This window comes from Theobroma cacao, chromosome 8, assembly GCF_053813885.1.
Source record: "Theobroma cacao isolate CCN51 chromosome 8, ASM5381388v1, whole genome shotgun sequence".
NCBI classification, from domain to species: domain Eukaryota; kingdom Viridiplantae; phylum Streptophyta; class Magnoliopsida; order Malvales; family Malvaceae; genus Theobroma; species Theobroma cacao.
Window position 1 is genome coordinate 26,781,571 of NC_142646.1, and position 22,546 is coordinate 26,804,116.

Genomic DNA, 22,546 nt, shown 5'->3' on the forward strand with positions numbered 1-22,546 from the left:
GTAAAATCTTATATGACATCACCTATTTTGATCAATTGTCACAATTTCGTATTATAGATTGAAGATAATATGAACCTTTAAATATATCATTCGATGTGAAATTCATAATTTTTTTTTTAAAATCATAACATCTTTTCGAATGTGAGATTCATGACTTCTTACTAAAATCATAACATCTACTCACACTCCAATAAGAGTTGATTGTACTCATTGCTACATCGCTAATATCCAAAACTTGTTATTTTACGAACTGTTACAATCCTAACAAGTCAAAGCAAACAATACTTTACAAGTTAATGTTGACCGTAACACTAATTTAATTAATTAGACACAAGTGTAAATTAAGAGTTATTTTTACGAGTTGAAACTATCGAATGAAGTTTTTCAATGAGGTCTATGTATAGAAAAGATTCAAACCGTTAAGGTATGCACTTTTGTGTAAGTTTGGTTTGTTAAATTTAGTTAAATAAAATTAGAGTTCATTTCTATTTAATTTCGTGGCTTTATGTGCTTAGCAAATAATATCAATATGGTATTAAAAAATTTCACACAAGTAATAGTTATTGACTTATTGGCAAACCAAAAACCCATTTAACCAAAATAATTAATTATTTTATCCAAAGTTAAATAAATATTACCATGAATAAAAAAAGTAAAAGGAAAAAGGAAAAAGACGAATAATGAGTACTTAATTGTATTGTTTTATACATAAATATTAGCATAAAAAATCAAGAGAAACACAAATAAAAATTAACCAAATTTACTATAATTTTATAAACATAGATCCCAAAAAAGAAAAGTCATTAAAAATGAAAATTTCTCGAATAAATCTGATGATTGAAAAAGGGAAAAAAAATTGATAATAGCAATGAAAGCATCCTTTCCAATTCCTTGGGCCTCTCCAAAATTAAACTAAGGACAGAAGGGTCTACCAGAGCGAGCTCTGTGACTAGGAATGGTGAAATGCCTCAACCTCCCCTGTTGTTCCCTCAAGTATCCTTCACAAAGAAAAGCTTTCGAGAACTTATCCTCCACAACTCTATCCACATCATGCACAAAAACATCTGTCTCTCCTTCTTCTCTGTTCCTAGCCATCAACCCGGCAGTGTAGATAGCATTCATTCTCCCAGGGGCTTCATCATGGAACCCAGTGGGGGCATCCACCATGATCAGATCCCACTCTATGTCATAAATGTCACTTGGAAACCCTTTGAGAGCGAGCTGACACTTGGAAAATCTAGGGTCACTCACAACTTTGCATTCCTCTTTCATTCCTGTCTCCATCAGATCATCTGCTTGGTGAACTTTGGTATCATACTCAACATGGTACGATTCCAAAGTGGGAAGCTTCTGCTTGATCTGCTCGATCCATGCCTTGTCTTCTTCCAGGAAAACTGTACGCCCGCCGTAGTTAAGAGCTGTCCACATGAGGCTGTCATGGCCTAAGCCGAAGACCAAGAAGTTGCAGGGTGATTTCTTCTCTAAAACCCTTGCTGAGACTGAGATTTCCTTGAAAGTCTGTTGTGGGGTGATGTTGGTGGTTGCATAGTGGACGAGAGCATTGGCAAGAGACGGTGGGGCTTTCGAGCATGTTGGCGTCAGGGGTGTGAATGGGCAAGGTTCTGGCTTTGATTCACTTGGTTTTGGATCCTGAATGGGATCTGTAGTTGAGTTTGATATGTGGGTTTCTTCTGAAATGGGTGATGATGATGGTTGTTGTTTGGAAAATGTAGAGCTTGTGATAATCACCAGGAGGAGGAAAAGAAGAAAGAAAGCACAGATCAGGATGAGCTTGGTGTTCAAGGCAGACTGAGGTTTAGACCTCATTGCTCTTGCTTCAATTCCTCTTCCAGGGAAAGAGAAAGAGATCGGAGAGGGAGGGGGGGCAGGGGGGGGAAGTAAAGTTCGTTTAGAGTTATTATAAGCCCTTCCTCAGGTTATATTTTTCTTTAGTATATGGTTGGGGTCCTTGGGGACGAGACTAGGAGACAAAGGAATTATGAACTTTGTGTTGCTTTTCTTAAAATCATAAACCAAAAAATGTAAAATTTTGTTTACCTCTTCAAAGGGATCAAAGTAAATTGGGTGAGCTTGGAGCCACCCCCATCCCCCCCCCCCCCCCAAAATGCCATCATGACATCAAATCATTGAGTCTTTAAAAAAGGGAAAACTAATTGTAATTGGTGTTGCTGTTGCTGCTCTGACTTGATCTTAGAGTTGAAGCAAAGGTGAAAAAAAAGGAGAGATTGATTGATGATTGAAGAGCATGATGTGGACAGGAAAGCTAATTCCCAAAGGGTTTTCTGTTGGAATATACAAATTAAATTAAAAATTGCATGGTTGGTAGGTCTGCTAATGTGGGGTTGAATAATTGAATCCATTAATTTTTCTTCATTTTCTTATATGGAAGTTGTGAAGTGGTTGTAAGGGTTGATGATACCATGATCTGTTTACAAGATAAATTAATGGGTACAGAAGGGGATGGATGTGCTGGCTTCAAGGTACACTAGTTGATGTTGAAAAGGAGTTATGGTTGTTACAACCTTTAGTTTCTTTGGTTCTCAGTTTGAAAGCCAAAATCCCTCCCACAGCCTTTTGGCTTTATTGGTTAAACCCCACCTAATTAGGATTCTATATCACCATTTGTCTAATTATATTTATTCTTCATACCCCACACCAGCAAACCAATCAATGAGTAAGGTTAGAGAGTTGTCATATGTTTTATTAAGATATATATTTTTTAAAAAGTTAATAAATTAATAGAATAAAATGAAGAACATGGGTTAATATTTTAACTTGGTTTGTGGAATCTTAAAATTTCATCAAAAATTACATGGAGTAGTCCTTGTTTAATTAACCCAAATTAAACTTTTGTGCATAAAGAAAAAAAAAAAAGTAAATGATCCAGAGGTGTAAAGAAACAAAATCTCTCCAGAGTTAGAACTTATAAATCCAAAAGGAAAATCAAAAGAAAAATTGCAAAATAGAAAAAAAATTCAAAAATTCTAAAACACAATTCAAAAAAATAAGAAGATTTTGAAAACCTTAAAATTTTCCAGAATCTTAAATGAAGAAATTTCAGATTTTTCAAGAAATTTCAAGATAATGTCATTTCCTTAACTCACGGAAAGAATGTTTCTTTCTCTTAATTGAGGGAAAGTTAAAATTTTTTTCTTAAATTATCCTCAACTTTTTCTTCTTCTTCTTCTTCTTTTACCTTTCTTTAAGCTAATGTTTGCTGGAAAAGATGGATGCAAGGAGGAAGTTGAGAAAAAAGAAAAGAAAGAAAAAAAAAGGAAAGTAGAGTTCTATGTGTCAAAAAAATTAATTTTATTTGTTAAGTAAAAAAAATAATTAAATGTACAATCAATATATTATATATAAAATTTAAAATAAAGAGCATATGAATTAATTTAAAACAATAATTAGTTATATAAATATGTGATTAATATTAATTGATTAATTATTTTAAATTAATTAAATTAATTTTTTTAAATTTAAATAATTTATTAAAAATAAATATTTAATATTTTTACATATTTTAATTTTATTTTTGTCGTGCTATATTTTATTATTTTAAGGAATCAATTGAAATGTTAAAAATTTATATTAAAAAAATACAAATTTATTTAATTTTATATTTTTCATATATAAAAGTAATTTTCTAAATTTATACTACTTTCTGAATAAAGTGTTTTCATATTAAATACTATAAACTAGAATGGTAGCTACGAAAAAGATAATAGAAAATATTGATTATGTTAGAGTAGATTTCAATTTGGTACCTTCAAAAGAGTTTGTAGAGAAAGTAATATTGTATTAGTGAATTGTATGAATATCTGGTTTTTACTGATAAAAAAAATAAGCTGGTATTAATTGAAAATAATTATTTGCTCTGGTTTTAGTTATCGGAAACTTGTACCTACATATATGATAATAAAACAGTAAAATATTAAGAAATGAAATAGTATATAACATCTAATATTGACATATTAAGATAAACAGTTGTACAATATAAGGCAACCATATAATACAAAAATCCTATCAATATAAAATAGTTATTAATTTATAATAATATATCTTTTATATATAAAATGAATGGCTAAAGGTTGTCAAAATTTAGTTGATTTATTTTTTCAATGATGACTATGTGCTATGTATATTAAGAAATGAATAAACCTTTTCGATTTTTTTATTTTGTTTAATGAATTGGATGAATATTTATTAAAATTTAAACATTCATGTATAAAATAGATATCTAAATACTATGAATTTAGGTTCATGCAGAATAAGAGGATATAAACAGAAAATAATATTAAATTGTAATTGATAAATATTAAATGAATCTATATTCTAAACATTAAAAATTAAAAATTATTGTTTTCAAGTATTTTTTATTGAAATAAATAAAAATAAAAAAACCCTTCAAATGTAAAAAAAACAACGCAGCTTTGACATAAGGTGTAAAAAAATTAATTTAATAGAGAATGACAACCAATTGACCCAATTAGTTATCCTATTTAAAACAGAATTTATCTAAAAAAGACGATAATCTTATCAAAAACTATTAGATATATAATAAACTATTACAAAATGAGAAAGTATATAACGTATACTATTAATAGATTAAAACAAACAATTATTGAATAGAAGGCAATAGTATAATATAAAGATCCTATCAATATAAAATAATTAGTAATTTTTAGTATTATATATCTTTTATATATAAAATGAATGACTAAAGGTTATCAAATTCAATTTATTTATTTATTCAATGATGACTGTGCGTCATGTATATTGAAAAATGAGTAGGCCTTTTTGATTTTTTTGTTTTGTTCAATAAATTGGATGAATGTTTATTAGAATTTAAACATTCATTCATGTACAAAAGAGATGTCTATATACTATAAATTCAAGTTGATGCAAAATAAAAAAATATATAGACAAAAAATAATATTAAATTGTAATTCATAAATATTAAATGAATCTATCTTATAAACATTAAAAGTTAGAAATTATTGTTTTTTAATATTTTTACTAAAACAAATAAAGGTAAAAAAGAAAAAAAAAACCCTTCAAATGTAAAAAACAATGTAGTTTTCACATAAGGTGTAAAAAAATTAATTTAATTAAGAATGACAAATGTCAATCAATTGACCCAATCAATTATCCTACTTTTATATAATAAATTGGATGGATATTTATTAAAATTTACATATTTATGTATAAAAGAGATGTCTATATATTATAAATTCAAGTTCATGTAGAATAAGAGAATATAGATAAAAATTAATATTAAATTGTAATTGATAAATATAAAATGAATCTATCTTCTAAGCATTAAAAGTTAAAAATTATTATTTTTAAATATTTTTTATTAAAATAAAAAAAAATAAAAAAAAAACACTTCAAATGTCAAAAATAACTTATTTTTAGCATAAAGTGTAAAAAAAATTAATTCAATAGAAAACGAAAGGTTAAAAAAATAAAAAGGAGTTCTAATTGAATGACATTTCATTCAATTGAAAAAAATTAAAAAAAATTGAAACATTTACTTATATATATATTATAGATATTTTTAATAATCACATTTTCTATAATTATATTTTTCATATTATATTCTCATTAATTCCATTGTTTTACAAAATATTATGCACCACCAAAGTTCAAAAGTTGAAGTTGACTTGATCTGTGACTGAATTTGGTTGAGATTGGGCTTGTCTAGATTGGTTTGGACATGTTTGGACAAAGGTTACACTGACTAATTCATAATATATATATATATATATATATATATATATATATATATTTATATTTAAAAAATTGTAATTATTACCTGAAAATAATATTTATAAAAAATAGATAATTTAAGAATAATTTATGGATTATTATTATAAAATTTATATAATTGTGACATTAATTGTCTTTATAATAATTGTTTTCCATTTTAAAATTTTTATGTATAATTATTTTTAAAAAAATTCGGTGTAAACATATGAACACAAGAAAAGCAGGGATGTGAATAAACCTCAACAAAACCCTGTCCCTGCTCCCCGCTCCCCGAAGACGGCCTATTTCCCGCTCCAATTCGGTTAACAGCAGTGGCATGAAGTTCGCCGTGAAGGCATGGAGCAACGGAAGCGCACGGGCAGGTGTGCTCCACCTGAGCTGCTGCCCAACCCCCATCGAGACTCCTTCTCTTCTCCTCTCCACCCGTAAAGGCCTGCCCCTTTTCATCTCTCCTGACCTTCTCCCTTCCCTCCCTTCCCCTGACTCCCGTCTCCTCTATGTCAGCCCCCTTCACTTGTAAGTTCTTTCTTTTTTCCTTTGATTTATCCTTCATTTCTTGTTTGCTGAACACATTTTGTATATTTTGCAGCTTGGAAGGCCTTTCAATCAAAACAATATCAAAAATCGGAGGGCTTCACCAGCTGCTCGGTTTGCATGAATATGGGTTTGTGGCTGTACCGAGGGATTCCATTCAATGCCTTCCGGAAGCTAATGGCACTAACAAACTTGGGGCGTCTTTCGAGACCCCTTGTGGTCGTCTTTTGGTATATTTTGCTCAAATTCAAAATTTTCATTTAATCACTTGTGAAATGTTATTCATGTTTAGGCCTTTTATAATTTTGTGTAAAATTGTAATATGGTTACCAGATTAAACCAGTAGAATATATGGAAATGATATCTTCCATGAAGCCCGAGCTGTGGGCTACTTTGGCTGATGAAGTGCCTGCCTGGGTGTCTGATAAGAGGAACAAGACCTCAGTGGATCGGACTATTAAATGGCTGGATGAATGCATTGTGTCAAGCCCAGTAATTTTCTTCCTCGCCTTTTCTCTGTGTTCTTTGGCTCACTAAAACTTGAATAACATGTTTTTGGCTTTTTTAAACTGATAATTATCATAAAGTAAAACCAATATCGGTTTCATTGTTAGTTGCTGTTTATTATGTTCTCTTTTTGTGAATTTCTAACTTACATAGCATTTGAACTTTGCTGGATTTTAATTTACAAACACCATTGCTTTGTGCAATGTGGAGGTTTAGAAAGTATTGGAGTGTTGTCACATTAATAATGTTCCACAACATGCCAGCATATTGTTTGAAACCATTAAAAAAAATCAAATTTCTTCCTTCTTCCTTTGTAGTTTTAGTTTTTAGATGAAGTTTCCTGGTGCATGTTGTTTAAAAGATGATAAAGTTTTAGATTATGAGACTAAGCCTACAGTTAATCTAAACTTAGAACATTGAAAGACTACCTGAGAGTATAAGGTATTTGAGGTCAAGCTGGAGCAAAACATAATATATAGAGTGCAATTCTAGTGAAAGGAATAAACAGAGATAATAATGAAGTTCAAATTGATGATCAGGAGGTTCTTAAGAGTACCTATATTCAGTATCGATGATTAAGGAAGGAGAAGTGGAAGAGGATGGTATTCATGGGACAGAGTAGATTAGATGGTTTAGAGAGTGTTACAAGGATTTTGTGTGGTTATAAGATGGCAGCAGGCTTGAAAGGATTTTTTTATAAAGTAGCCATAGGTCCAGCTATCCTGTATGGCTGTTGGGTAGTTAGAATGGCATGTTCACAAGATGAGTTTAGTTTGTATGAGGATGTTAAAATGTGTGTCTCATGATGCAAGAAGAGACCAAAAGAAATGAAGTCATTTTGTGGGAATGTTAAATTAATTTGATTCAAGTAGAAACAGTAAAGAGAGATAGAGGTGGATCAATTGGTCGAGGTATTTAAAAACAAGGATTTGGCATTGGGATGACTAAGAGGACAGCTTTTAAGTACATTGGAGAAAATTGATTAACATTGCCACTACCAACTAGTCTTGGATCATACCTCAATTGACTTGAGTTGTATTGGTTGTGTGGGTGGAGACCTCATGAATGTCCTTTGAAGATTTGGATAGTGTGCTTGGAGGAAGGGAGACTGGACTTGAAGGTAGTAAAAGTGGTTAAAAAATATTATGCTCTATCCCATTTTATAAAGCAGAGCAGAGGATTTGGATGTGAATCAAATCTGCCTGAACCTGCAAAAGCCACCTTTTAAGTACCTTCAAACCTGAAAGATTTGAGAGTAAAATATTCCCTTTTATAATTCTTGCCCCTAAAATTTTCTCTTGCTAACTGTTCCAGATTAATGTATGATGCAATAGTACAAAAGCCCTATGCTTTATTCTACTTTCCTCTCCTTTTCTAATCAAAGCAGAGGATAATTGTATCCTTTTGCTCCACCCCTCTTCTTTTATTCTATTCTTGCTTAATACAAGGTCTTGATAAATTTAGATCAAACCATATTTTCATTAGAATGTTAGGATTACGAGCAATGTGATTTATTTTTTTTAAGTTGGAGCTGATATTTAGTTGTTAAGTAGGTAGATAATGTGAGAGTCCTGCTTCTTTGAAGATAGGAACAATCTAAGGGTTCTCATAAGTACTTACCGGAATCAGGTGGGCTTTGATTAATGAAATTATGAGCTGTGCCTTCTTAAGGAATATATGGCTATTGTCTTCTCTCTATGTGGAATTGTAGATGAAAGGTTTAAGCAAATATTTGGTTGAATGTTATGAATTTGTCAGCATTTACTGTGGAATGTGTTTAGTTTTAAATTTATTGGATAATTATTATGCCAAAATAACATTTGTATAGCTTTCCAAACATACACTGTGACATTTAGGCTGATTGATATGAGCTTGTATTAACTCATGGATTTTAGGTAGGTGGAGCTGTTTTTGGAGCTATTGTTGGAGGATCTAGTTTAGAAGAAAGACAACGATGTGCCCAAGAGGTAGCTAGGAGAAATGTATCAGGTATATCGATGAATTGGACTCTTCTTTATGCTATAAAATTTTAACATTCAGTCTGTTGCTTGACTCCAGTACGTGTATGACTCCAGTACACGTGGGTTAGTGGCATATCCGTTCTTCATAATGTGTATGCATGCTTGCTACGTTGAAAGTTAGGTCTTTCAGATTTCATTTTATTCATAGTTCATATTTTTAATGTGTTTATTTTGGTTTGCAAATCCATTTTGGGTGTCGAGTAAGTAAAGTAATGATTTTAACATAACTTATGCAGGTTATTGGGTTGGAGGGTTTGGGCTTGGGGAGAGCATGAATGAGCGCCCTGCTCTGCTTAATGCTGTCATTGTGAGTAACTTAACCCGTATTTTAGGCAAAAGTAATCAGTTTAACTTATACTAATATAAAATGCATAATTGAAAATTCAATAATGTTTGGATGTGTAGATTAAAGAGGAAAAAAGTTGTGAAAAACAAATGGTTTGTAAGATAACAGTAGTGTGGCAGAGTGAGTCTCTTCCTCTGGTGTAAAGGACCAAATGTATAGTCATAAGCACAAAATATACCAAGGTTAAGGCTAATTGATGCAGCCATTGAAATACTTAATTCATTGCTCTTTGTTGCACAAGTTTCGTTTTCCAATTTAGGATTTTATTTATATTATGAATTCCAGGGTGGGGAATTGTAATTTTGTCCATTTTGTACCCTGTTTATTATGTTATTTTGTCAACTTTAGTTTATTTAGGAGCTTAGGTTATTTCCTTGGAGTCTAAGTTGGTTATTCACTTGTTCATTAGTAAGTTTCTAGTTGGAATCCCATCCTAGTGGGGTGATGATATGGGACACACATTCGGGGTAATCTGCCTAGGTGGGATTTATGGTGAGCTTGGGCTAGAAAAATTAGGAATTCTAGGATTTATGGCTTTGATTGGAATTAGGGTTAGGATTAAAGAACCAATTTGGATATGAATTAATTGAGATTTTATCTTAAAAGAAGGCTGGAATATTAGAATGGTTGCTGGAGTTTCTGGACAGTCGAGAAACTAGAAGAAAGTTTTATGGGTGTTGTTCTTGTGCTGTTAACAGCAAACCTAGAACCTTCTAGCAACAGAGGGAAAACTCAATCATTCAATCACAGAATTCTCTAAATCTCTCAATAACTCAATCTCCAATGGATAATCACAAGGTGCATCCTTTATGGCTCATTTTGGATGGTAGTTCCACAGAGTTTCCTACCTGGTTTGAGAAATAATTAAATTGCAACTATGCTCATTGGCTTGGCAAGTTTATATTTTCTGGATTAATTGCAGCAATAGAGTGGCAATACTATGTTCTTTTCGTAATTGTAAGTTCTAACAGTATTAGTTAATACTCAGGAAACCTTGCCAGAGGAAAAGCCACGGTTCATATGTGGGCTTGGACTACCAGGTATCGAATTAATTTCTGTTTTCTTCACTTTGTATCTATTATTTTCTTTTTCATTACCTTTTTCTTCTCTTTTCTCTGTGTCCTCTCTCTGTCGGGGTGGGGGGTCTCTTCTGGTCATCATGAGAGTCAATTTTGAAGGGGAAAAAGAGGTGTTAGATGTGGAGCAGTCTGGATTCACATCTCTATCATTGTTGGCACAGTTATGTTCCAGAAACACATTTATAATTTTACTATATTGATTTGTAATGTAATCACATCTTCACAAATTAATTTCTTTTTTGATTTCACAGAGGAAATATTGCAGGGTGTTGCTGCAGGTGTTGACCTTTTTGAGTCGACGTATGTAGCTTAGTTCACTATGTATTATCATCATCTGACCTGTCTTTTCCTTTCTCTAATCACTTGAAGTCAATTTTCTGTCACTGTTTTACAGATATATTTACCATCTTACACTTGGAGGCTTTGCACTTACCTTTCCTCTAGACAGCATGGAGATAAATGCATCCAATCTTGCGTCAAGTGATGTAGGAAGCGACCTCAGAAAAATTAATCTGAGAGCAACAGTGTTTAGGTAATTTACAAGATATCTTCGTTCTTTTAAAGAATAATGCTATTGCTGAAAAAAAAAATTGGTTGCCTCAGGTTAAAGGTTGATAGTTTTTGTTCATATCTCAAAACTTTTATAATTTGTGGAGGTTGGTTTATGCCTTCTATAACAATTTCTATCATCATGCACTTTCCTATGAAGCATAGGAATATTGGTATTTTGTATCATTTTTTTTTCTCTTTTTTTACAGCTTTGAATGATCTACCAAATGTTGTTTACACTTCTTTGGAACTTGAATACTTTGTATAGCATCAATTTAGTTGCTTCTATTATTTTGTTCTTTCTTCTTTTACATTGGAAAAGATTAGAGGTGATAGTTTTATAATGTATATCATCTGCTTATCTTAATACATTATTACTTAAAAAGGTACCATTTGGCATGAAAATTTTATCTTTTCTTTCATTATTTATCTTATACTTTCTATTAGATTTCACTGTAAATAAAAAAAAAAGGACAAAGCAAATGCTATGTGGATGCATTTATACTTCCTACATCACTTGGTTTTATCTCTTGGTTGCTGTCACTTTCTAACTGAAGTTGAAGATGTTTTATGCATGTGGATGAGTCATTTTGGATCCATATTAGCCATAGAACAAATCATCTGTGTCTCACTGGGAATTTATGTTTTTCACTTATGAAATTTGGTAAATTCCATTGACAATCTCATGTGTTTTTTTATTGGCTTTTACCTTATTCAGGAAAGATACAACACCAATTATTGAAGGCTGTACATGTTACACATGCCAAAATCATACCCGAGCCTACATTAATCATCTACTCAATGTTCACGAAATGTTGGCCCAAATTCTGCTGGAAATGTACTGTCCTTTTCTTCTCTCCCACCATATTATATAACCATTTCTGAAGTTGTCTTTATCGTTGTTTGTTCCTCACTGTTGAAAACACACTAATCTTTTCTGGTGAGGTTTTCTCCATCAAGATACTCACAGGTTTGTACTTGATGTTGCAGACATAATACCCACCATTTTCTGGGGTTTTTCCGATCAATAAGGGAAGCAATTAAGGCAGGCCGATTCGAGGAATTTCGGAAGAAATTTGTTCAAAGTAGGTGTGATCATCTTGCTGTAGCTTCCCTAGATGTGGGCTTTAGCCAGACGAGACTTGTTTGATTAATGAAATGATCTTGTGAGCATTTGTAAACCATCTGATGACATGTTTTTGAAGTAATATGGCAGAATATTTACATTCATTTTTGGAGTAACATAAATAGCTGTTTACTTGCAAGTGATTCGTACCATTGAGGTGTTTTTAGAGATGACAATGGGGTGTAGTAGTATGTAAATGGGCATTTGTAATTGTTTTTTTTATAATAAAGACGGGGAGGGCTAATAGTAATAGTAGTACCCCCACCCACGTGGAGGGTGATAACCCCACCAGTTGATTTCATTTTCGATTTTTGGATCAACATCTCTCTTATATAGCGGAAGCTATGTAGATGGTCACAATTTGATTGTTGCTATACTGGCGAAGATGTCACTTGTGAAACTCTTTAGCTGGGTTTACACAATCTGGGAAATGCCATTGCTATCCTGGCAAGAATGGAAGATCCGACCTCGAACAAAAACAATGCATTGCAGAATTGCACTAAAGCACTGCTGGTTCTAGTTCAGATGATTGCTGAATCTACAAGGTTTCAATTGATTACTGAGCACATTGCTAGTAACACAAACTGGTACAATTCCGTACCACTCACTTCGCAACTTATCAGGTTGCAGCAAGCCTTTCGCACTTTTTCTAGTGCTGTCTAACGTGCTGACGTTTACTCGAGAGATAGTACGCCCTTGCCTACTGTCCCGTACCCTAACCCAGCCAACATTTGGACTGTAGGTCAGGCCAATGCCGCACTTGGGATCTTGCTGTATGTCTCGCGCACAAGCAGCCGCTTGAGATGCCAAGTTGATGTTGATGCTGGTAGTGCTCGTAATGCGGATACAAATGTTTCATACGTGCGTACCGTAGTGATCCTCTCTACGGAACGGTGAAGGTCAAGGACTTTTGGGACTTTCGAGACTTTCATACGATATATGTGTTAAAAGATAGTATATTTCATAAAGTTCAAACATCTCACGTTGTCAAGATACATAAAAAGTGAATGCTTTAAATATGAAAATCAATTATAAACTTGTTGCAAGTAAGAAAAATGGACTGAGTTCGGGCGCATATAAAATTGAGCCAAACCTTTAGAAATTTCAAATTCCCTCCCTGCATGCGAATACACACGTGGGTTGTGCCCAAGTGACTTTTTGTACCTTGGCTTTAATTTTTTTTAAGCTTTTCCAACCTTTGATTAAATCAAACTCAAAGTCTACCATACTTACCTGGTTCTCCTAGTTTTGCTCCAACGTTTATCTGACTTAATATAAATGTTGATCAGGTTTTTCTCAACTCCCTAATCTGGTGCAACGTTTACCTTATTTGGTGCAACATTCACTTCACCCATGCTTATAAATACAGCCTCACACCCTCACTTACAACACACACCAAAGCTTTTCTTCTCTTAAGCTTTCTCCGTTAATTTCCTCTGCCTCCTTTCTCCTCTTAAGCTTTCTCTGCCTCCTTTCTTTTCTAGTTGGGTTTTTTCCTTTTTACTGTTCCTGTCATCCCTTAATAGTTTGTGCAAACTATAAGGAAGCGTCTGTTGAATCTTGGAGGATAACCACTACAGTCTTTTTACATCGAGTTTTATACTCCGAAGGGGCGAAAATTATCCTTAAAGACTGTGATACCACGTCTCAGATCAATTATTGTTTTACTTGTTTTATATTCCTTTGTTGATTATATTTTTTTTTTTAACATTCTTAAGGATAATGGATTCCCACGTTGATAATGCTGCTGCTTCTGTCCCTACTACCACCACCAATGTCAACGGTTTCCCCATAGCTTCCACTTCGATGACCATTACTCTTATGCCTTCGGTTTCATATGCTAAACCATTTCCAAATATTTCCAAAATAGAAGTCTTTGATGGTAGAAACTTCAAAAGGTGGCAAGAAAGGATTTTTTTTTAATCCTTGATGTTCATGGGGTGGTTTTTGCACTAATTGATTCCAAGCCAAATGATGTCAAGATGCTAGAACCATGGATGCATGCAAATAAGGTATGCAGACATAGAATCATTAGCACACTTTCTAATGAGTTGTTTGATGTATACAACATTTACAAAGAAGCAAAGCAAATATGGGAGTCAATGATAGCCAAATACACTGTTGAAGATGTTGGGAAACAGAAGTTCGTGATTGACAACTTTTATCGCTGGAAGATGACAGATGACAAGGACATCAAGAGTCAGATCAATGAATACCACAAGTTGGTGGATGATTTGAAGGCTGAAAAAATCAACTTGCAAGAAGAATTTGTTGCTGAATTGCTGATTGAGAAGCTGCCAGAATCCTGAAATGGATATAAGCAACAACTGAAGCATAAGGAAAAGCAGTTGTTACTTGCAGATTTGATTATGCACATCATCATTTAAGACACAACCCACAAGGAGATTAAGGCCTCCAAAGCTAAGGAAATTACAACTAAAGCCAATCTGGTGCAAGGCAGAACCCAACGTCAACAAAGGTACCCTTACAAACTTGATCATAAACCTAAAGCTCTTTATCCCACCTTCAAAAAGAAAGGTAGTTGTTTTGTCTGTGGAAAGCTAGGGCATCATGCAGCACAATGCAAGAAAATAGCAAAGAGAAATGACGAACCTACTAATCCAATAGTCAACTTGGTCAAAGCAGATGAATCCGACGATGTAATTGCTGCGATCATTTCACAAGCAAATATGGTGGCCACTGTGAAAGAATGGGTGGTAGACTCAGGTGCTACCAAGCATATTTGTGCAAACAGAAATACCTTAACCTCTTATACTCTAGTAAGAGAAAGAGAAGAGACAATATACTTTGGTGATTTTTGAACTGCTCAAATTCTTGGTAAAGGGAAAGTCCTTCTCAAGCTCACATTTGGCAAAACCCTAGCTCTAAATGATGTTCTTCATATTCCCAATATAAGGGCAAACTTGGTATCTGTGGTCTTATTAGGCAAGGTTGGGGTGAAAGTGTCATTTGAATCTGACAAGATCGTGATGACAACAAATAATGTGTTTGTGGGTAAGGGTTATTACAATCAGGGACTCTTTGTACTTAACATTTCCAATGTTTTGAATGAAAATGGCAATTCTTCAGCTTACATGATGGACTTTGTTGATTTATGCGTGATAGACTAGGACATGTTAGCATTCCCTATATTAAGAAAATGCAATCACTAGATTTAATTTCTAGTGTTAAAAATGGATGCTTTAATAAATACGAAATATGTGCTGAAACGAAATCAACTAAGAAAACTTGTATTTCAGTAAATAGGGAATCTGAATTATTAAGTTTAATTCATACAGACTTAGGAAATCTAAAACAAACTGTGACTAGAGGTGGTAAGCAATACTATGTTACATTTATTGACGATTATTCTAGATTTACTAAAGTTTATTTGCTTAAGCATAAAGATGAAGCTTTTGACATGTTTATTAAATATAAAGTTGAGGTAAAGAATCAACTGAATAAAAAGATAAAAAGAATTATATCAGATAGAGGGGGTGAATATATACCGATTAATGATATTTGTGGAAAAAAAAGAATAATTCATGAAATTACTCCTCCATATTCTCCTAAATCAAATGGTGCAGTTGAAAGAAAAAATAGGACATTAAAAGAAATGATGAACTTTATGCTTGTTAGTTCCAATGCACATGAAAATTTGAAGGGTGAAGCTTTATTATCTGCATGTCATATTCAAAATAGAATACCTTATAAGAAAACTGGTAAGACACCTTATGAATTATGGAAAGATTATTCTCCTAATTTAAAATATTTGAAAGTATGGGGGTGTCTAGCTAAGGTAATGCTTCCTGAATTTAAGAAGAGAAAAATTGGTTCTAAGACATCTGATTGCATGTTTGTTGGTTATGCTAAACATAGTGCTGCATATAGATTTCTTGTATTAAAAATGATGTTCTTGATTGTAATACAATTGTTGAAATAAAGAATGCTGAATTTTTTGAGTATATTTTCCCATTAAGAACTGATACAATTTCTCATACACCCTTTAGTAAAAATGATTTTAAAATACAAAATGATGATTTGAGAAGGAGTAAAAGACCAAGAAAGGAAATTTCTTTTGGTAATGATTTTTATACTTATCTTATAGATAATGATCCTTTAACTTATGCTGATGCAATTTCTTCTAAACAAAGTTTATTTTGGAAAAAAGCCATAAAAAATGAGATTGATTCGATTTTACAAAATCAAACTTGAGAATTAGTTGATTTACCACTTACAGCGAAACCAATTGGTTGCAAATGGATTTTTAAAAGGAAATTTAATCATAATGGTTTTATTGATAAATATAAAGCTAGATTAGTTACAAAAGATTTTACTCAAAAACCAAATATTGACTATTTTGATACTTTTGCTCCAGTAACAAGAATTGCATCAATTTGTATTTTATTTGCCTTAGCTTCAATTTACAAACTTGTTGTTCATCAAATGGATGTAAAAATCGTTTTTTTAAATAGTGATTTAGAAAAAGAAATTTATATGGCACAACCCAAGGGATGTATTCTTCCTAGTCAAGAAAACAAAGTTTGTAAATTGATTAAATCATTATATGGCATGAAACAAGCACCAAAACAATAGCATGAGAAATTTGATCAAGTTCTTGTTAGTAATAGATTTTCTACTGTTGGAGTTAATAAATGTGTGTACAAAAAAACTGTTGATAGTGAATGTGTGATTATTAGCTTATATGTTGATGATATGATTATTTTTGGTACATGCATTGATGTGGTCAATAAAACAAAATGTTTTTTAGCTTTTAAATTTGACATGAAAGATCTAGGAGAAGCCAAAGTTATTTTGAGTATTAAAATCATAAGATGTGATAGTGGCTTAATGCTAACACAAGAGCATTATGTTGAGAGGCTACTTAAAAGGTTTGGACATTTTGATGTCACACCTGTGAGTACTCCTTATGATAGTAATATCCAATTAAAAAAAAATAAAGGTGATAGTGTAGCTCAATTTGAGTATGCACAGATTATTGGGAGTCTGATGCATTTGATGAATTATACTTGACCAGATATAGCTTATCTTGTATGTAGACTGAGTAGATATACCAAAGTCCTAATAGAGATCATTGGACTACCTTGAGTAAGGTGATGAAATATTTGAAAGGTACCATAAACTATGGTATTTTATATAATGAATTTCTCGCTGTATTAGAAAGATACAGTGATGCTAACCGGATCTCAGATTCAGATGAGACGAAATCTACAAGTGGTTATGTATTCACCCTTGGTGGGGGTGTTATAACTTGGAAATCAACCAAACAAACAATAATTGCTAAATCTACAATGGAGTCAGGATTTGTAGCTTTAGAGTTGGCTGACAATGAGGCTGAGTGGTTGAGAAACCTCTTAGCAAATATTTCGTTGGGAATGAAACCAACACCTTCTGTGTCTATGTATTGTGATTGCCAAACGGCAATAGCCATTGCAAAGAATAAAACTTTCAATGGTAAAAATAGACACATTCGTTTGAGAGATGATGTAGTAAAGTAGTTGCTTAGAGATGGAATTATATCCATTAATTATGTGAAGTCAGAGCTAAATTTGGCCGATCCTCTAACTAAACTCCTGGGAAGAAAATTAATTAATGCTACATCGAGGGGAATGAGACTTAAGCCAAATGAGGAAATCAACAAATAATAGTAACCCAACCTATGTGATTGAAAATCCCATGAATTAGGTTCATATGGGTAATAACAAGTTATTTGTTGATAAATTAATACATTATTGAAATTATTGTCCCTCTTATGGTGTGTAAGTAGTGTAAAACTGCAATGCAAGAGAGGTTGAGTTAAACTTTTAATGCATTGCATATCCCTTATGGGTAGTGTATTATACTACAGTATACACTTGATGAAATTAACCTATATAAGTGTGGAATGGGGCCACTCCTATGAGAATTATGGCAAATTCTCTAGAGCATTTATGAATAACCAAGCACGTGCATGTGATTGATGAAAATTATATTTCACATAAAAAATTTTGGTTCATATAAGTTACAAACTTCACCAAAATTTTGTAACTTATATTTCATTCTTTCTAGAAGTGGTTCATAGCTTAAAAAGCATCAATCACGATGCATTACACTTAAATAAAATTTGACCCAGCGAACTTCTTATAAAACCTTATGAAATATGTGAGAGATTGTTGAAAAATAGTGTATTTCATAAAATTCAAACATCTCACATTGCCAAGATACATAAAAGGTGAATGCCTTATACATGAAAACCAACTATAGGCTTATTGCAAGTAGACCTGTCAATATGGGCCAGCTCGGCCCTAGCCCTTGTGGGTTGAAAAAATATGAGATGGGTCGGGTTAGCCCATTTTTTATATGGGTTGTGAAATCCCCAACCCAACCCACCCCTTGCTAGCCCATGGGCTAGGTTGGGCCAACCCATTTTTTTTTAAATTTTATTTTTATAATTTTAGTTAATAAATTTTCTATTAATAAAATTATTTTATGATTTAATTCATAAATTAAAATTATTAATTTGATAAGTAAAGATTAAACACATTAAAATATATAAAATAAGTAATATTATTGGTAATTAAATTATTACTTTTATATAATTAAATATATAAAATTATTAAATTAATTAAAATTATTAATTTTTTTGGCCCATAGGGCTGGCCCGCCCCAACCCACCCTAACCCACTAATTTGATGGGCTAGCCCATTTAGGCCCAGTTTAAATACGGACCTAAATTTTCATGGCCCAGCCCACCCCATATTAAATGAAAAATGGGCTGACCCAATGGGTTAGGCTCATTTTGATAGGTATAATTGAAAGCAAGAAAAACAGAGTGGGCTCGTGCGCACATAAGATTGAGCTAAACCTTTAGAAATTTCATATTCCCCCCCTGTGCTTGAATACACAAGTGGGTTGTGCCCAAGTGACTTTTTGTACCTTGGCTTTAATTTTTTTTAAGCTTTTCCAACATTTGATTAAATCAAACTCAAACTCTACCATGTTTACTTGGTTCTCCCAGTTTTGCTCCAACGTTTATCTTGGTTTTGCTCCAACGTTTATCTAACTTAGTATAAATGCTGACCAGGTTTTTCTCAACTCCCTAATCTAGTGCAACGTTCACCTTATTTGGTGTAACGTTCACTTCACTCCATGCCTATAAATACAACCTCACACCCTCACTCACAACACACACCAAAGCTTTTCTTTTCTTAAGCTTTCTCCGCTAATTTCCTCTGCCTCCTTTCTTCTCTTAAGCTTTCTCTATCTCCTTTCTTTTCTAGCTGAGTTTTTTCCTTTCTGCTGTTCCTGTCATCCCTTAATAGTTTGTGCAAATTATAAAAAAGGGTCTGTTAAATCCTTGAGGATAACCGCTACAGTCTTTTTGCACCGAGTTTTGTACTTCGAAGGGACAAAAATTATCCTTAAGGACAGTGATACTACGTCTCAGACCAATTACTGTTTTACTTGTTTTATATTCCTTTGTTGCTAATAATTTTTTTTCTAACAGTATGATCGGAGTTCAAGCGACTACGAGAGCAAAGGTCCTAACAAATTTATCACATTGACAGGCCCTTCTATTGCTATTTCGAGTGATGATGTGTCCATTATTAGTGTCAGTTTGTGGGACTTTAACAGCTTATCCTCGACGATGAGATTCCTGAAGACGACATCGTATGAGAATCAAGAAATGAGAATTTAACTTTTGCCAATTACGACAAGCGTTATGAGAACCAAGAAATGAAACTCTAACTTTTGCCAATTACGACAAGCGTTTGGAAAAAATGTTGATAAAAGATGGCAATGTTACAATGGGTTACTCCGTAGTAAGAGAAGCTCTCAACGTCTTTGTTGCTGTTATGCTGATCAACGGGGATAGTGAAACGTGGGCAGAAGTGTCTAGAACAATCAAAGCTTCGCTAGTTATAGAGGTCATCCACATCCTTCACACTGTCGGGGAAATCGTCTAGTGAATACGTCTAAGTGCATGACTATCATTATATTCCTTTAACTCGTTCGGTTGTGGTAGCACCAGCGAATTCCGAGTTAAACAATCTTGACAGATTTGTGGGATAATGATTCGCTGTCACCTGATGACCAAATTGTCAAGGAAAGTGCACATTTTGATGCAGTGGTCGAAATCCAAACCAAGAGAATACATGGTGAACATGGGGAAGGGGGGATAATGCTAAGGTTATGCTGTAATATTTTTTGTCTTTATCAGTGGATGGTATCTTTGTATATTAGATGTAATGCACAACCAAATGGGACCAAACACACTGTTATTTTTAATCCAGTAAACAAAGCCCAATGAATAACTAATTTCATAAAAAAAAACACAATATGATAGAATTTTTTATTTATTTTCCATACAATATCCAAAAAAAAAGAATTGTATTTGATTTATTGATACCCTTCCTTTTTTTTTAATCTCTCTATAGGATAGCCATGCCTGCCAACTTTCATTTAGCCATAACTCTTATCCTTGACTCCAAGAATCCAATTCTTTTAGCCTATTTGCCACTTGGTCATCATCTTCCGGTGGCCCAGCGCCTTTGGTAATCAACTAGTATGTTCGCTGCTAAGTATAAGCTAATACTGTAAAATCTATTCACATTTGCTGGATGAATGATCAATGAATGTTACACTTCTCATCCATCAAATACTCTTGACTCACAATTGTTCTCAGTTACCACAGATCACAGACTTCTCTCTCAATGCAACCAACAGCCACCTGCAATCTTTCATACCATAGAAAATCAACTCTTAACTCTGGCTTAGTGTTTAAAGGTCCTGTGTACACATACTTGTCATGCTTCCAAGCTAGGAACGCAGGCCCATGGATTCATAACATATCCATATATGATTTCATTTTCCACAATCCTGTTTATACAATTAAGATGTAAACTGACATTATCGCTTATTCCCTTCTTGAATTCATATGGTCAGCTTCCATTATTCCCTTCTTGCTACACAAGATACAACTAGCAAGTGCTCATTGTTCAGGAATGGATACAAAAACAATAGGTAATGCTTCAGGCATTGAAGAAATGTATGAAAGGGAAAATCAATGAGCAACTCAGACTTGCATTGCAATAAGTAGAAAGAGTTACAAAAGAAGAAAGAGTAGAGTTATAAGTTAACCAGTGATCATGGTGCCAGCGCCTTCATCGGTCATAATCTCATGAAGTAACGAGTGCTCAACACGACCATCGATAATGCTAGCAGTGGTGACCCCTTGAGCAAGCGATCGGATACAACAATTCACCTTTGGAATCATCCCACCACCAACCTTCCCTTCCTCAATCATCTTCTTCACTCCCTTTATATCAATCTCTTTCACCAAGCTCCCAGGGTCTTCCCTGTTTCTCAAAATCCCCGCCACGTCAGTCAACAGAATCAGCTTCTCCGCCCCCAACGCCGCCGCCACCTCACCAGCTACCGTGTCCGCATTGATGTTGTAAGGCTGCCCAAACTCATCCGCCGCCACTGAAGCAATCACCGGGATGTGTCCGATGTCCACAAGCGGTTGCAGGACTGTTGGGTCCACTCTCGCGACTTCTCCAACAAATCCCAACTGGGCGGCGTTTGGGCTAGGCCGGGCAGTCAAAAGGCGTCCGTCCATACCGGAGAGGCCGACAGCAGTGGCTCCGGCGAAGTTGATACGAGAGACGAGGTCCTTGTTGACCTTGCCTACGAGGACCATGGAAACAACTTCCATGGTCCTGGCGTCGGTCACACGGAGGCCGTCACGGAACTGAGCGGGGATGTTAAGCTGATTGAGAAGGACGTTGATTTCAGGACCGCCGCCGTGGACGAGGATGGGGCGGAGGCCGACGCAGGAGAGAAGGACGAGGTCTCTGACAACAGAGGCCTTGAGCTCAGCGGATTTCATGGCTGCGCCGCCGTATTTGACGACGATGGTCTTGCCCCTGAATTTCTGGATGTAGGGGAGAGATTCAGAGAGGATTCGGACCCGAAGTTGATGATCGAGATTGTTATGTGTTGGAAGAGGAGGGTCATTGAGGGTTGCAGAAGAAGAAGAAGCTCTTATGGCAAGGCGAAGACGATGAGAACTGGGGCTGAAAGAGGTTTTGGAGAATTTCAAGCTGTGGGTTTTGGTTATGGAGCTGAATGAGAGGGATTCTTGTGAAGGGTAAGAATGGAGGGATTTGCTTGTGGCTGCTGCGGCCATTTCTCTCTCCTTGCTGCTTCTCACTTGCTTTGGGTTTAGGTCTCAGCTCAAGTGTTAATATGGTCGTATCTGATGCTGCGTTAGAGAATTTGAACGGTAAGGACCGGCGGCTGGGCTGGTACGGCAGTGACCACAGTAACGTAGACCATATTTGTTACTCAATTTGCTTTCATCATCTGTGAGCTCAATTGTCTACTTCTTCAAATTCTTCAGATTTCATTCAATCCTGGAACACAACTGCTTTGAAACTCTCTGCCCATCAACTTGTTATTCTTTTTTAAAGTATTTTTTCTTTATTATTATGTATTTACCATAATATTTGTGAATTATTAACTTCATTGTAATTATTTTTAATTTATCTTAACATGTCTTTGTTATCGTAATTTTTACATATTTATGACA

General features: G+C 34.0%; 4 protein-coding genes across 5 annotated transcripts; 2 read left to right on the forward strand and 2 right to left on the reverse strand.

Annotated features, from left to right (window-relative positions):
* Nucleotides 1-750: 750 nt before the first annotated feature.
* On the reverse strand, nucleotides 751-2,075 carry LOC18592846 (glucuronoxylan 4-O-methyltransferase 3-like). The gene has a single exon (XM_018125382.2). It carries the CDS (start codon nucleotides 1,825-1,827, stop codon nucleotides 913-915), a length of 915 nt encoding a protein of 304 aa, XP_017980871.2. The 5' UTR covers nucleotides 1,828-2,075; the 3' UTR covers nucleotides 751-912.
* A 3,930-nt stretch (nucleotides 2,076-6,005) lies between these two features.
* Nucleotides 6,006-12,253, forward strand: LOC18592847 (uncharacterized). 2 transcript variants are annotated; one of them, XM_018125332.2, is made up of 10 exons: nucleotides 6,006-6,306; nucleotides 6,380-6,554; nucleotides 6,658-6,816; nucleotides 8,727-8,820; nucleotides 9,089-9,159; nucleotides 10,187-10,238; nucleotides 10,529-10,577; nucleotides 10,672-10,809; nucleotides 11,545-11,664; nucleotides 11,817-12,253. In XM_018125332.2, the coding sequence occupies exons 1-10, from the start codon at nucleotides 6,107-6,109 to the stop codon at nucleotides 11,974-11,976; spliced, it is 1,218 nt and encodes a 405-aa protein (XP_017980821.2). In that variant the 5' UTR covers nucleotides 6,006-6,106; the 3' UTR covers nucleotides 11,977-12,253. The 2 variants fall into 2 exon arrangements, with proteins under 2 accessions (XP_017980821.2, XP_088664993.1); XM_088808867.1 differs by lacking the exon at nucleotides 6,658-6,816.
* Nucleotides 12,254-17,069: 4,816 nt separating this feature from the next.
* LOC148761272 (secreted RxLR effector protein 161-like) lies at nucleotides 17,070-17,471 on the forward strand. Its single transcript, XM_088809278.1, has one exon. It carries the CDS (start codon nucleotides 17,070-17,072, stop codon nucleotides 17,469-17,471), a length of 402 nt encoding a protein of 133 aa, XP_088665404.1.
* Nucleotides 17,472-20,877: 3,406 nt separating this feature from the next.
* Nucleotides 20,878-22,416, reverse strand: NAGK (N-acetyl-l-glutamate kinase). Its single transcript, XM_007019759.3, has one exon. It carries the CDS (start codon nucleotides 22,142-22,144, stop codon nucleotides 21,089-21,091), a length of 1,056 nt encoding a protein of 351 aa, XP_007019821.3. The 5' UTR covers nucleotides 22,145-22,416; the 3' UTR covers nucleotides 20,878-21,088.
* Between the last annotated feature and the right edge of the window lie 130 nt (nucleotides 22,417-22,546).